Below are 15,913 nucleotides of genomic sequence, written 5' to 3'. Positions count from 1 at the left end.
TTTTTCTCTGCTCGATTTCTAAAATTGAACATGGACAAAACAGAATTCATCATCCTCACTCAACCCCTCCAACTCACCTATCCATCAAAGTCAATGGCTGCTCACTTTTCCCAGTCCCACGTGCTCGCTGCCTGGGAGTAACTCTAGACTCTGCTCTCTCCTTCAAGCCACACATCCAAGCCCTCTCTACCTCCTGCTGCCTTCAACTCAAAAATATTACTCCGATTCGTACATTTCTTTCCCAAGAAGCTGAAAAAACACTACTGCATGCCCTATTATCTCCAGTCTGGACTATTGCAACCTCCTGCTCAGTGGCCTCCCTTCTAACAGTCTCATACCCCTACAATCTATTCTAAACTATGCTACCTGACTAATCCACCTGTCCCCCCGCTACTCCCCAACCTCTCCTCTCTGCCAATCCCTTCACTGGCTTTCCACTGCCCAAAGACTCCAGTTCAAAACCCTCACCATGACCTACAAAATCATCCACAACCTGTCTCCTCCTTACATCTGTGACCTAATCTCCCAGTACTTACCTGCACGTAACCTTCGATCCTCACAAGATCTCCTTTTCTACTCCCCTCTCATCTCTTTCCCAATCGCATTCAAGATTTCTCCTGTGCCTCCCCCATACTCTGGAATGCTCTGCCCCAACACATCAGACTCTCACCTACCATGACAAGCTTCAAAAGGAACCTGAAGACCCACCTCTTCTGACAAACCTACAACGTGCAGTAACCCTCAGTCCTCTATAGCGCCACACGACCACCTCCACCTTTAGCTACTGTATTATTATTATTTATTATTATAGCGCCATTTATTCCATGGCGCTTTACAATGAAAGAGGGTATACGTACAACAATCATTAACAGTACAAAACAGACTGGTATAGGAGGAGAGAGGACCCTGCCCGCGAGGGCTCACAGTCTACAGGGAATGGGTGAGGGTACAATAGGTGAGGACAGAGCTGGTTGTACAGTAGTCTACTGGACTGAGGGTTATTGTAGGTTGTAGGCTTGTTGGAAGAGATGGGTCTATCCTCAACATACCCTGTAGACTGTGAGTCCTCACAGGCAGGGTCCTCTCCCCTCCTGTGCCAGTCTGTGCCTTGTATTGGTCATGAGTATTGTACTTGTCCCTATTATGTGTGCCCCTTTTCACATGTAAAGCGCCATGGAATAAATGGCGCTATAATAATAATTTCCTGCACAGCCCCAACTTAAAAACTGACCCTTACCGCATGCAGCTTCACATAAGTAACATTGCCCCCTGCAAGACCCCCCCCCCCAACATCGCCCCCTGCAAGACCCCCCCAACATGAAACATCGCCCCCTGCAAGACCCCCCCAACATGCAACATCGCCCCCTGCACTGTGCAAGGCCCTCCACAACATGCAACAATGCCCCCTCCAAGACCCCCCAACATGCAACATCGCCTCTCCAAGACCCCCAACAACATGCAACATCGTCCCCTGCCCTGTGCAAGACCCCCAACATGCAACATTGTCCCCTGCCATGTGCAAGACCCCCCACAACATGCAACATCGTCCCCTGCCCTGTGCAAGACCCCCCACAACATGCAACATCGTCCCCTGCCCTGTGCAAGACCCCCAACATGCAACATTGTCCCCTGCCATGTGCAAGACCCCCCACAACATGCACCATTGTCCCCTGCACTGTGCAAGACCCCCCACAACATGCAACATCGTCTCCTGCCCTGTGCAAGACCCCCCACAACATGCACCATTGTCCCCTGCCATGTGCAAGACCCCCCACAACATGCAACATCGTCCCCTGCCCTGTGCAAGACCCCCCACAACATGCAACATCGTCCCCTTCCCTGTGCAAGACCCCCCACAACATGCAACATCGTCCCCTTCCCTGTGCAAGACCCCCCACAACATGCAACATCGTCCCCTGCCCTGTGCAAGACCCCCCACAACATGCACCATTGTCCCCTGCACTGTGCAAGACCCCCCACAACATGCAACATGGTCCCCTGCCCTGTGCAAGACCCCCAACATGCAACATTGTCCCCTGCCCTGTGCAAGATCCCCCACAACATGCAACATCGTCCCCTGCGCTGTGCAAGACCCCCACAACATGCAACATCGTCCCCTGCGCTGTGCAAGACCCCCCACAACATGCAACATCGTCCCCTGCCCTGTGCAAGACCCCCCACAACATGCAACATCGTCCCCTTCCCTGTGCAAGACCCCCCACAACATGCAACATCGTCCCCTTCCCTGTGCAAGACCCCCCACAACATGCAACATCGTTCCCTGCCCTGTGCAAGACCCCCCACAACATGCACCATTGTCCCCTGCACTGTGCAAGACCCCCCACAACATGCAACATGGTCCCCTGCCCTGTGCAAGACCCCCAACATGCAACATTGTCCCCTGCCCTGTGCAAGATCCCCCACAACATGCAACATTGTCCCCTGCCCTGTGCAAGACCCCCCACAACATGCAACATCGCCCCTTGTCCTGTACAAGACCCCCACAATGCAACCCAAAATAGTGATAGGAGACACCACGGTTAAGCCTAAAATGTATGGGCTCCTTCCAGGTTAGTGGGCGTGATTAGCTTGGTTGGTGGGCGTGGCGATATTGCCTCCCATCCACTATATTCATGCAAGGGGGGCTTCGCCCCCTACAGCCCCCTTCAATCTGGGGGTTTTACCCCCAAACCCCCACTTCTATCATAAACAACTCCATGCCCACGTGGAAAAAGAAAAATAACGTTTTTTCTGTCTGCACACTGCTGCTTCCTGGTAACAGATCTGAACGGCTCTGATGAGGCCCCGCCCCTTCCGGTGACGTCATTCACTCAAGAAATCAACTCCTATCTAGACGCTACGGAGTCCGCCATTGCTGTGGTGTGAAGTTAACCGAGAGGAAGCCGCAGGGTGAAGGTCTCCGCCGGCTGCGCCTAGTCTACCCCTCAGCGGCCATTCCCCGGACTCAGCGGATCTATACGGAGAGGACAAGATGGCTTGCGGAGCGACGTTAAAACGCTCAATGGAGTTTGAGGCCTTGCTGAGCCCACAGTCCCCTAAGCGGCGTCGGTGCACCCCGCTCCCCGGATCTCCGGCCACCCCTTCCCCCCAGAGGTGCGGCCTCAGGCAGGAGAGCCCGGCCGGACAGCCATCCCCACTGCCGCAGCTGGGAGGCGACTGCAGGCTGACCCCGGGTATGTCCGCTGCCATGGCTGTGCTTATTGTGTGAGGCCGGGGACACTGGCGGGGCTCCCGTCCGGCATCCTGGCCCGGTACCGTGGACGGCTGGTGTCTGTCGCCTTTCTGCCCCTGGGGCGCCTCACCATGGACCTTTTGGCATGGTAGACCAGGGCTGGAAGGGTTAAGGCTACCTCCTTGGGACACGGCTGATAGCACTGGGCTGCCTTTTTGTTGTTTCTTTTATTGTTTTGCAAAATAGTGAATGTGGATTATTAGCTGCGGGTTAGAGGGGTCACTCCCCGTATACACCTCCGCACAGCCCCGGTCCCAGCGGTGACCTGACGTTGTCAATCATGTGCGGTGATGAAATATCCAAGGCTGCAGCAATGCTGACGTCACGAGGTGTCCATGAGCTTTATGGTGTCTGGGGACCTGAATTGATTACGCTGGGGTTATCCTGTGGTGGATACCCCCTCTAAGGCCCCCATACCCATTGGACTATCTGGGAGCTTCGGAGGCCCTACATATATATATTTGCCAAGGAGAGCGTTACTGCGTATGGGGGAGTCGGAAGGGATAGCTGGTTGCTTCATGATTGTTCATCTGGCTAGCTATGTAATGTGAATGGCTAGGGTTATGCTGAGCACATACTGCACTTGTAATCCATCTATGCCAGGGTAAAGGGGTCAGGTGGCCTCAGTAAAGATTGTGCACACTGGCATTAGTCACGCATTGTATCAACTATAAAGGGTTGTCCTATGAACAAAGTCGATTTTAATCAATAGATATTGAAATAATTTCCATAATTGGATGTGTTTATATAAAATGTCCCTGTGCTGAGATCTTATATATGTGTCCATGCTGTGTAATGTATGTGCCTGACTGTACAGGGACATGGTCTGATCATACCACAGCTTCTGGGAACAGGAAGTAAAAAAGTTAGACATTACAACACGGGATCACAAACTCTTCTTTCTGTGAGGTAAAACACTTAACAGGGAAATGTTTTACCTCACACAAAAAACATCTTTGATCCCGTGCTGTAATGTCTTTATACTCTTTTGCATCCCCCTGACCAGGAGCTGTGGTATGATGAGGCCATGTCCCTGCACAGTCAGACACTGCCATTACACAGTACATAGCAGAGGCACATATAGAAGATTCTCAGCACAGGGGCACTATTTCTTTTTTTTAACATTTGTCAATTGTGAAATTTATTCTAAGATCTATTGACTAAAATAAACACGGAAATTAACCTTGTTAATGAGCATACCTCATTAACCTTAGTGCAGTGGTTGAATTCTGTATACATGTCAGCGATGTATGTGTTCTGACATAATAATAATAATAATAATATTTATATTTATATAGTGCTATTAATTCCATAGCACTTTCCATACACTGGCATATAGTAATATATGTTGTCCACTACCCACAATTTAACTAAAAAGTATACTATTGGGTAAAAGAATCCACAGACAGGCAATCTTCATTAGATGTAAGATTACACCGTGGACATGTTATGACCCTTATGCGGGTAACATTGTGCAGTTCAAGGGCTTATGGTAACCTTAATCATGGGTATGGGTGCCATGAGGACTTGACCTGCATAAGGATTATAACATCCACTGTGTAAGCTTACAGCTATGAAGATTGCCTGTCCGTGGAGCTGGATGCTTTCTCCTTTGACATTTATACGCCTTGGCAAAGACGTCCGTGCTCCGGATCGCACACAATGTTAGAGCTGTGAGCTGGATTTTCTTATGTGTGCACATGTTGCAGGCAGTATGCACCCAAATCTGCATGTCAGGAAAAACGCTGCAGCAAAAATGCATGTTTTTGCTGCGTTTTTTTTTTCCCATCGTCTTCAATGGTAAAAAAAAACGCATTGACACGCTACAGATTTCATCTGCAAGAAAAAAACCTGAACATGTGCAGTACACTTCAGGATTTTCCTAGACTTTGCAGGCATAAGGATATCCTTGCTGATTTTCTGCAAGAAGAAATGCTGCAAAAAAGCGTCACTCAGCATGAGCACACAGCCAAGCCCACTGTAGTGTAGGAAGGCATAGCTTGCTGAGATTTCCGGAGTTTTTGCTAACTCGGCCTTGGGCAGAAAAACGCACCAATAAGGCTATGTGCGCACTAGGCGTTTTTGCCGCGTTTTTAGCGGCGTTTTTTACCGCGTTTTTGTGCTGAAAACGCAGTGACATTGCTTCCCCAGCAATGTCAATGGGTTTTCAGAAGTGCTGTCCTCACACAGCGTTTTTTTTTAGCTGCGTTTTTGTGGTGACCACAAAAACGCAGCATGTCAATTATTTCTGCGTTTTCCACTGCGTTTTTCACTCATTGAATTCAATGAGATGTTAAAAACGCAATGAATAACGCATATAGCCGCGTTTCTATGACTAAAAACGCAGCTATACACGCAAGGGGTGGGCACTACAGTGACGTGTACAGGAAGAGGATTCCTTCTGTTGGTAAACACAGAAGCAGGAATCCTCCCGGTACCGTCACCGCTGCCTCCACCTCCCGTCCTGTGCATGTCAGCTCCGTGTGGCGCCATGTCTGGGCGGGAGGTGGAGGCAGCGGCGAAAAACAGTGAACAGTAGAAAAAAAAAATGTCATATACTCACCTGTCCGCAGGGTCCCGGTGCCATGCCCGCTCCCATCTCCTCCCGGTCCCGCCGCTCTGTGTACAGTCTCCCCGGGGCAGGACCTTGCTTGCAGGACCTGGCGCTGATCACCTGATGCAGTCACCTGACGCATCAGCTGATCGTAGTCTCGCCGGCTTTTTCGCGCCCGGCCGGCTATCAGCTGATCCTGCCGTCAGGGGACTTCATCAGCTGATTACCGGCAGCTCTTGCAGCGATCGGACGGGATCAGACTCCTGTCCAATCGATCGCTCCAGGAGCTGCCGGTCATCAGCAGAGCACATAAGTGAGTATGTATTTTTTTTTTTTTTCTACTGATGCATCAGCTGATTGTATAATCGGCTTTTATACAATCAGCTGATGTGTGATGTGATTCAGGCACTTGATCCTGACACATCATCTGATCGCTTTGCCTTCCAGCAACCGATCAGATGATATTGGATCCTGATTGGACGGCGCGGGACCCTGACCCAGGATTACTGCGGAGGGGGGTTTATTTCAATAAAGATGGAGTCACTAATTGTGTTGTGTTTTATTTCTAATAAAAATATTTTTCTCTGTGTTGTGTTTTTTTTTTATCATTACTAGAAATTCATGGTGGCCATGTCTAATATTGGCGTGACACCATGAATTTCGGGCTTAGGGCTAGCTGATAATATACAGCTAGCCCTAACTCCATTATTACCTAGCTCGCCACCCGTCACCAGGGCAGCTAGAAGAGTTGGATACAGCGCCAGAAGATGGCGCTTCTATGAAAGCGCCATTTTCTGGGGTGGCTGCGGACTGCAATTCGCAGTGGGGGTGCCCAGAAAGCATGGGCACCCTGCATTGTGGATTCCAATCCCCAGCTGCCTAGTTGTACCCGGCTGGACTCAAAAATTAGGCGAAGCCCACGTCATTTTTTTTTTTTTAATTATTTCATGAAATAATTAAAAAAAAGGGCTTCTCTATATTTTTGGTTCCCAGCCGGGTACAAATAGGCAGCTGGGGGTTGGGGGCAGCCCGTACCTGCCTGCTGTACCCGGCTAGCATACAAAAATATGGCGAAGCCCATGTCATTTTTTTTTTCTTTTTGGGCAAAAAACTGCATACAGTCCTGGATGGAGGATGCTGAGACTTGTAGTTCTGCAGCTGCTGTCTGCTCTCCTGCATACACTAGTGAATGGAGGATGCTGAGACTTGTAGTTCTGCAGCTGCTGTCTGCTCTCCTCCATACACTAGTGAATGGAGGATGCTGAGACTTGTAGTTCTGCAGCTGCTGTCTGCTCTCCTGCATACACTAGTGAATGGAGGATGCTGAGACTTGTAGTTCTGCAGCTGCTGTCTGCTCTCCTGCTTACACTAGTGAATGGAGGATGCTGAGACTTGTAGTTCTGCAGCTGCTGTCTGCTCTCCTGCATACACTAGTTCTGCAGCTGTCTGCTCTCCTGCATACAATGAACATTTTGAAGAAGGAAATGACATCAGACCTTTTTTTTTTTTTTTTTCATCAACAATCTTTAATGGCATTGTGCACTGATTAAAAACGCAGTGAGCAAAAACGCAGCAAAAAACGCACCAAATCGCGGCAAAAACGCATGCGTTTTTGCCGCGGTTTTTTTTAGCCGCGGGTGCGTTTTTTAGACAAAAACGCACATAAAAACGCAGCGTGAAAAAAACGCCTAGTGCGCACATAGCCTAAAACGTGTTTTTTGGTGCGCTTTATGCCATGCTTTTTTTTTTTTTTTTCCCTTCTCCTGCACCCAAAACTGCCAGGAAAAAAGAAGCAACGTGCACACAGCCCTTCAGAATTCTCAAATTCTCATTGACGTTGCTGGCATAAGGGTAGACATTTTTGCACAAAAAAACGAAGCGTGTACACACACAGCCTAAAAAGAAAGGGGATTCCAGAACGCTATAAGCCTTCATCGGGTGGTTGCCTGTATTCGGTGTATGGTAGGCAATTATGGTGGACACCTAGTTTAAGGCTATGTGCACACGCTGTGGATTTGCTGCAGAAAATGTCTAACATTTCTGCAGTCATTCCCCAGCAAAACCTATTGGTATAATAATGCTGTGCGCACACTGCGTTTTTTTTTTTTTATACCTGCGGATTTACCCGCGTTTCTTCCGCTGTGGAATTTAATGCACGTGTCACTTTTTTCTGCAGGTACCTGTGGTTTTTAATGGTAAAAAAAAACGCAGGGACCAGCCCGCGGAAAAATACGGGTGCTGTTTTACCGTGGTTTTTGCCGCAAGTGCGGTATTCTGTCAGAGGGTGCGAATTTTTCTGAAGAGAAGTCCATTTTCTAATGCACACATAGCCTTAAACTGGCTTCAGACCATGTATGTTCCCATTTCTGACTTCAACATGAATTCCTAAAAATGGGATAAGGCCTACCCCATCAATGATTGACTTCAATTAGGCAAAATAAAATGAGCCCTTGGATTCTGTTTGCACCTCTTCTGATGGAGACTCTCGGACACCACCAGTGAGGGGTCCAAACTGGATCCAAAGTATCATGTTTTGGACTTGCCTAAATGAAGTCAGCGACACATCTGTGTTGTTGTTTTTAGAGCACCATTAATTCCCTGATACTGTACTTGTGATAGGGGGTTACGTGTAAAATATCAGTTTCAGATTGGTACAGAGGGTGAGGACCCTGCCCTCACTGGGTTACAGGGGTTCAGATGGAAGCCTCCAACATAGGTGGTGCAGATATGGACAGAAACTTCGTCCTCATTCAGACATCTGTTTTTCCCATACATGTCTGATCCGTTTTTTCACAAAACACTGATTTTTATCTGTAGAGCTGTACATATGTCTGTTTTCTTGTGAACTGTCCACGGAAAATAATGGTAACGTGCGTTTTTGATCTGCGTCACAGACCAAAGTTACTCATAGAAGTCTGTAGGTCCTGAAAATCACAGATGGTACATAGATACATCAGTGTACAATGCGTGCACTGTCCATGATTAACACTAATGGATGGGAACAACTTTTTCTTTCCTCAGTAGAAATCGCTGATGGTAAAAACTGACCCGCTGATCTGATTTTTATCTTTTTGATCAACAGTCCGTATGTTTACCTACGAGAAGAATCGGGAAATACGGCTTCAGATTTTAAAAGGGTTAGGATGGCAATGAAAAACAAAATAGGTTCTCCAAGCCTGACTGATTCCCCTACCCTACCTCTGCCGTTGTGTGCAGATCCCCTGCCAATCTCTGGCTCTAGCAGCCCATCTCTGGCTGACTTATGGCGCTGTCTGTGAGAATGGGAGATCATTCTGGGTGGTCTAGTGTAGTACATCGGCCCATTCACACCCGGTGTCCTACTGTAACAAATCTGAATGTTGTCTACCTCTGCCAGTTTCCTGCTGCTGTTTGATCACTTGTCGGACTGTAGGTTTGTCCCATAATTATCAGTTAAGTTAGGCCAGAGCTATTTATGAGCTATCATCCAACTCTGCAACTAACTGACTGGTACGAAAAGCATATCCGCTTTTCATCTCACTCTTAGGCCTCATTCAGACATCCGTGATTTCTCTCGTACACAGAAATGACAAACTTTCATCAGTGTTTGGTCCACTGTCCATGTGTCAATTTTTACTCAAGCAAAAGAGGCCGATGCTGAGTGCAGCTCATTGAGTTCCCTGGGTGTGACGGAGCACTTATCACATTTGTATATGAATTAAAATTACGATTTCTTGTACATTTATTAACAGCTATGTGCCAATAGATAGCTTTCGAAGACCAGCATGACCATGTGTAGTTTAAAGGGTTGATCTTACTGACAGATTCCCTTTAAAATAAGACCAGGATTGAGACTGTCAAGACAAAACAATCACTGATCTCGGGGTGACCAGCCAGAGAAAACACTGCCGCCAGCCAGTGAGGGCGCTCTACACAGTGAAATCCTAGGTGCATTGCCCCCTAGGAAGTATGCAAATCAAAAAGGTCCATGGAGCCTCAACACAGAAAATAGCCATAGCCACTCCTTGGCTAGGTCCTTCCCGGAGGGATATCTGGCTATTTTCTGTGTTGAGCCTCCTAACAGAGGCTCCATGTACCGTTTTGATTTGCATACTTCCTAGGCGGCAATGCACCTAGGATTTCACTGTGTTGAGCGCCCTCGCTGGCTGCCGGCAGTGTTTTCTCTGGCTGGTCTCCCTGAGATCAGTGATTGTTTTGTCTTGCTGGTCTCCTAGGCACTGCTCCCACCTGGCCAGAATCCTATGCCACACTGATGAGGGGCAATACCCCGAAACAGCTGTCTGTGGATGGAAACCTGGCCTTGGTATTTCCCTTGTCATATCGTTAAACTCGTCAAGAGCTGGATATTGACTAAAAGGGCCACTTAATATGGTGGTTATGGTGGTCTCCTAAAAAGAGCCACTCCTTGGCTATGTCCTTCCCGGAGGGATATCTGGCTATTTTCTGTGTTGAGACTCCTAACAGAGGCTCCACAAACCTTTTTGATTAGGATTGAGACCGTAACAGAGATCCAACTTGAGATCTGGGTAATGTGAGAGCTGTACAGTATATACTTGCAGCTATTAATAATACTTGTGTTTCTAATGGCTTTATTTCAGGCTAGATTGAAGCTAAAACTGCAGTCTTGGGCTAAAGCCAAGATACTAACCCGAGACTGCGCAAATTGATTTGTCCTCCACTCTTGCATCAACCAGCGTGGAAGAGGAGACGAGTGTCAGTGGGGGTGAGGTGCTAGCAGAGGTGAAGGAGCTGTGATTTGTGGGGACAAGCTGACGTACATAACTGTTCATGTTCTCACTTCCTTATTAAGCATTTGGGGGGGTCTTCCCCAGAGCCTTAGAAAAGGCGCAATATGAGGAGTTGCCCACCCCAAATAAGGGGCCTACTGATTCAGTGATCCACACGTTTATCAGTATCCGAAATGCAGTGTCAAATAAGTCACATCCAACACAGTTTAGACATTACACCCAGTCCCTACTTGATCTGTAGCATGAGACAGGCTGACCACTTGGCGATACATTACACACCGCAGTGTGGCAGGAATGATTATCCCTAGGGAAGAGTGCTGAATACAGTTCTGACAAGGTGTCATTCTGTAAACCATTGTATCTTACCGTCTTCTGATGGTCCTAACAAGGCTGCTTTTTAGTAGCTGTATTATATTTGCAGCGTCTTGCAGTTCATCCAAAGTTGGATTTCTGGTCCTTCAATCTCAAATCTGATCATCCATGGGATGTTTGGGTGTTGCATTAGTAAAGGGGGGGGGGGCAAAAAAGAATCTTACACCCATGCGAAAACTGCCAGAGGTAAAGCATTACAAAAGGTTTAGAAATTCAGGATTGGTTAGTATAGGGGATATGAAAGGGGTTTTACCTGTGTAACCCTCCCATTCAACTGCCATTTAATTGTTTTTGTGCTGTTGTAATGTAAAGGACTATTGTGAATGCATAGGCATGGATGGCACCATTTGTTTTACCATAAAATGTACTGAAAACTGGAATTACAACAAAAAAAAATCAAAGTGGGATGAAATGATGGTCAACAAAACAATCCCTTAATTCCACCATTGTTTTTTTGTTTAATTTTCTGGCATTCCATGTTTGGTACAATGCTCCAGGCAGTATGATTCTGGGAAGGCCAGCCTTGCATAGTAAATTTCTCAAATGGGTTTTGTGTATCTATTTACCTAAAACAATCACCATTGGAGCGCTATCTTAGGTAATTCCAAGGAACAGCAATTCCACATGACTAAAGGCCCAGTCACACACAACGACTTACCAGCGATCCCGAAAACGATGCGACCTGATAAGGATCGCAGGTAAGTCGCTGGTAGGTCGCTGGTGAGATGTCACACAGTCAGATCTTACCAGCGATGCAGAAACAATACAGGTCGCAGTAGCGACCTGTATAACGATCTCAGCAGTCACTGTGACCCTGTCACACAGTGTCAAACACAGCTATGGGTCCTGCCCAGCAGGACATCGCCTTTGAAGAAAATGGCCTGGACCGTTCTGCAACAACTAGAGATCTCACAGCAGGGGCCTGATCGCTGGTAGGTGTCACACATAACAAGATCGCTAACGGGATCGCTACTGCGTCACCAAACGGTGATCTCGTTATGTGTGACAGTACCTTTAATCTTTTCAACAAAGGAGAAATAGTGGCGTTTAAATGCAAAAAATGTAAATATTGATTCCAAAAACTTGAAATGTAAAACATTGGTGTAAGGGGTACTTCTCACATAGCGAGATCGCTGCTGAGTCACGGTTTTTGTGACGCACCAGTGACCCAATTAGTGATCTCGCAGTGTGTGACACTGAGCAGCGATCTGGCCCCTACTGTGAGATTGCTGCTTGTTACACACAGTGCTGGTTAATTTTTTTGGATGTTGCTCTCCCAATGTGAAGCACACATCGCTGTGTGTGACAGCGAGAGAGCAACGATCTGAATGTGCAGGGAGCCGGCGTCTGGCAGCCTGCGGTAAGCTGTAACCAAGGTAAATATCGGGTAACCAAGTGAAGCCCTTTGCTTGGTTACCCGATATTTACCTTGGTTACTAGCGTCCGCCGCTCTCACGCTGCCAGTGCCGGCTCCCTGCACACGTAGCCGGAGCACACATCGGGTAAATAAGCAAGGCGGTTTGCTTATTAACCTGATGTGTACTCTGGCTAGGAGTGCAGGTAGCCAGCGCTAAGCAGTGTGCGCTGGTAACCAAGGTAAATATCAGGTAACCAAGCGCTTGGTTACCCGATATTTACCTTAGTTACCAAGCGCAGCATTGCTTCCACGTGTCGCTGGGGGCTGGTCGCTGGTGAGATCTGCCTGATTGACAGCTCACTAGCGACCATGTAGCGACGCACCAGTGATCCTGACCAGGTCAGATCGCTGGTGGGATCGCTGGAGCGTCGCTAAGGTATGACGGTACCCTTACACACAATAAATACAGGATCAATCACGACAAACACAACTGGTCACTTATATGCGGACATACCTGCGGAAGTCTCAGCCCTATCTTCATAGTGGAGAGCCGGGATTTCCATAGGTATTTCCGCATGAATAATTGACATACAGTTACGTGCGGCTGCGGGACATCCGCAGCATGGACACAGCACTCCCCATGTCTCATACGATAACATGGGGAGTGTCTGTACTTGCTCAAACCTGCAAATTTATCTAGAAAATTCAGATAAATCCGCAGGTTTTCCGCGGCAATTTCCGTGGTTAGTCCCGAGGGCACATAGCCTAAAAGTGCCAACTTGGTGCAAAGACAGTCCCGCCAGGCGAGACGTGCAGTTCACATATTTAAAGCTGGGGTCACACTAAACGACAGCGACAACGACGTCGCTGTTACGTCACCATTTTCTGTGACGTAACAGTGACCCTGTAAGTCGCTGTTATGATCGCTGCTTAGCTGTCAAACACAGCAGAAGCAGCGATCATAACGTCGCTACATGTGCAGAGAGCAGGGAGCCGCGCACACTGCTTAGCGCTGGCTCCCTGCTCTCCTAGCTACAGTACACATGGGGTTAATTAACCCGATGTGTACTGCAGCTACATGTCACAGTGCAGAGAGCAGGGAGCCGCGCACACTGCTTAGCGCTGTCTCTTTGCTCTCCTAGCTACAGTACACATGGGGTTAATTACCCGATGCGTACTGCAGCTACATGTGCACAGAGCAGGAGCCGGCACTAGCAGCAAGAGCGGCGGAGGCTGGTAACGAAGGTAAATATCGGGTAACCAGGGAAAGGTCATCCCTTGGTTACCCGATGTTTACCTTGGTTACAGCTTACCGCAGATGCCGGCTCCTGCTCGCTTCAGTTCGTCGCTCTCTCGCTGTCACACACAGCGATGTGTGCTTCACAGTGGGAGAGCGACAAGCAAAAAATGAAGCTGGACATTCAGCAACGACCGGCGACCTCACAGCAGGGGCCAGCTCGTTGCTGGATGTCACACACAGCGACGGGACGTCGCTGCAACGTCACAGAAAATGGTGACTTAGCAGCGATGTCGTCGTCGCTGTGTGTGACACCACCTTAAGGCTATGTGCCCACGCTAGAATGTCCCTGCGGATTTTTTTGCCTGAAAATCCGCGACTTTCGCACCCGCGGATTTGCCGCGGATTTTGATGCAGATTTTTTTTTTTTTTTTTTTCCCATTCAAAGCCAAAAATCCGCACCAAACAATTGACATGCTGCAGATTTTTCCGCATCAAAATCCGCGGCAAATCCGCCGCGGAAAAATCCGCAGTATGGGCACAGCATTTCCAAAATGCCATTGAAATGGCTTGGAAGTGCTGCTGCTGCAGATTTTCGGCAAATCCGCGGTAAATCCGCGGCAAAATCCGCGGTAAATCCGCGGTAAATCCTGTAGCGTGGGCACATAGCCTAAAGCTGGTGTCACACATAACGACGACGACAACGACGTCGCTGCTACGTCACCATTTTCTGTGACGTTGCAGCGACGTCCCGTCGCTGTCGCTGTGTGTGACATCCAGCAACGACCTGGCCCCTGCTGTGAGGTCGCCGGTCGTTGCTGAATGTCCAGCTTCATTTTTTGGTCGTCACTCTCCCGCTGTGACACACACATCGCTGTGTGTGACAGCGAGAGAGCGACGAAATGAAGCGATCAGGAGCCGGCACTGGCAGCTGCGGTAAGCTGTAACCAGCGTAAACATCGGGTAACCAAGGGAAGACCTTTCTCTGGTTACCCGATGTTTACGCTGGTTACCAGCCTCCGCTCTTGCTGCCAGTGCCGGCTCCTGCACTGTGACATGTGGCTGCAGTACGCATCGGGTAATTAACCCGATGTATACTGTAGCAAGGAGAGCAAGGAGCCAGCGCTAAGCAGTGCGCGCGGCTCCCTGCTCTCTGCACTGTGACATGTAGCTGCAGCACACATTGGGTTAATTAACCCGATGTGTGCTGCAGGAGAGCAAGGAGCCAGCGCTAAGCGCGGCTCCCTGCTCTCTGCACATGTAGCACAGCGACCTTATGATCGCTGCTTCTGCTGTGTTTGACAGCTAAGCAGCGATCATAACAGCGACTTACAAGGTCGCTGTTACGTCACCGAAAATGGTGACGTAACAGCGACGTCGTTGTCGCTGTCGTTTAGTGTGACACCAGCTTAAGACATCGGTATGCTTCTTCAGACTGATAGCATTGTCTCTGCAACTTGCAAGGACTTTAAATTGTCTAGACATTAGTACAGACCACAGTAATACTAATGATGGAAATAAGTGACCCCCTGCTATTAATTGTATTGATATGTGACGTTTGCCATGTAAATCACCAGTTGTCTTTTTGTCCTCATTCATCCTGTACCTATTTGTTTGTAACACCAATGTTTTACATTTCAAGTTTTAGGGAATAAATATTTACATTTTTGCATATAAATGCCACTATTTCTCCTTTGTTGAAAAAAGCTTGCATAGTGTTAATTGGATTCTGTCTTTGGACACTGGCCTTTGTCCTGGCAGTGTTTTGTGTTTTTCAGACATGCACCAGTCAAATAAGGTACCTCAAGGATGGAGGCCAGGCCAGACAGTGTGCAAAGTGACTAATTTGCTTCATTACAGTGAATGGCTCCATTCTGGATTCCAGCACAAATCGTGTATGTGTACCTCTATCCTTAGGCTACTTTCACACATCCGGTTTGAGCATTGCGGCTCAATCCGGCTGTGAAACCTATGCAACGGATGCGGCGAAAATATCGCTTCCTTTGCATAAGTTTTTACATGCGGCCGGTCCGTTTTTTTCCGGTTGCGGCACGCTACTGAGCATGCGCAGTGGAAGAAACCGCATGCGGCGGCCGGATGCGTTTTTTTCCGCATCGCGCCGCATCCGGCGTCCATAGGCATGCATTGAAAAATGCGCCGCAGCGGCGCGATGCGTTTTTTTTTTTTGCCGGAGCAAAAAACGTTGCAGGCAACGTTCCATCCGGCCGCAGCATCGGCTAAATCTGCCGCATGCGGCAAAAACCGGACCGAACGCAAGCCCATGCTGCACAATACGGCACTAATGTAAGTCTATGCAAAAAAAACGCAACCGACGGCAAAAAAACGGTTGCGGTTTTTCTGCAGAGTGCCGTATTGTGCCGCAGAGCAAAAA

The 15,913-nt window shown here is 48.3% G+C and overlaps 1 protein-coding gene across 1 annotated transcript in view; it reads left to right on the top strand.

Moving 5' to 3' along the window:
- Nucleotides 1–2,812: 2,812 nt before the first annotated feature.
- Nucleotides 2,813–15,913, top strand: part of AKIRIN1 (akirin 1) — a 36,791-nt gene continuing 23,690 nt past the window's right edge. Inside the window, exon 1 of the mRNA XM_075336071.1 lies at nucleotides 2,813–3,194. Coding sequence (XP_075192186.1) covers nucleotides 2,993–3,194 — 202 coding nt within the window. The 5' untranslated portion in view covers nucleotides 2,813–2,992. The remainder of the gene's footprint in view (nucleotides 3,195–15,913) is intronic.

The sequence above is a fragment of the Anomaloglossus baeobatrachus genome, chromosome 2 (genome assembly GCF_048569485.1).
Source record: "Anomaloglossus baeobatrachus isolate aAnoBae1 chromosome 2, aAnoBae1.hap1, whole genome shotgun sequence".
Classification (NCBI taxonomy): Eukaryota; Metazoa; Chordata; class Amphibia; order Anura; family Aromobatidae; genus Anomaloglossus; species Anomaloglossus baeobatrachus.
This window is presented reverse-complemented; position numbering and strand designations above follow the sequence as displayed.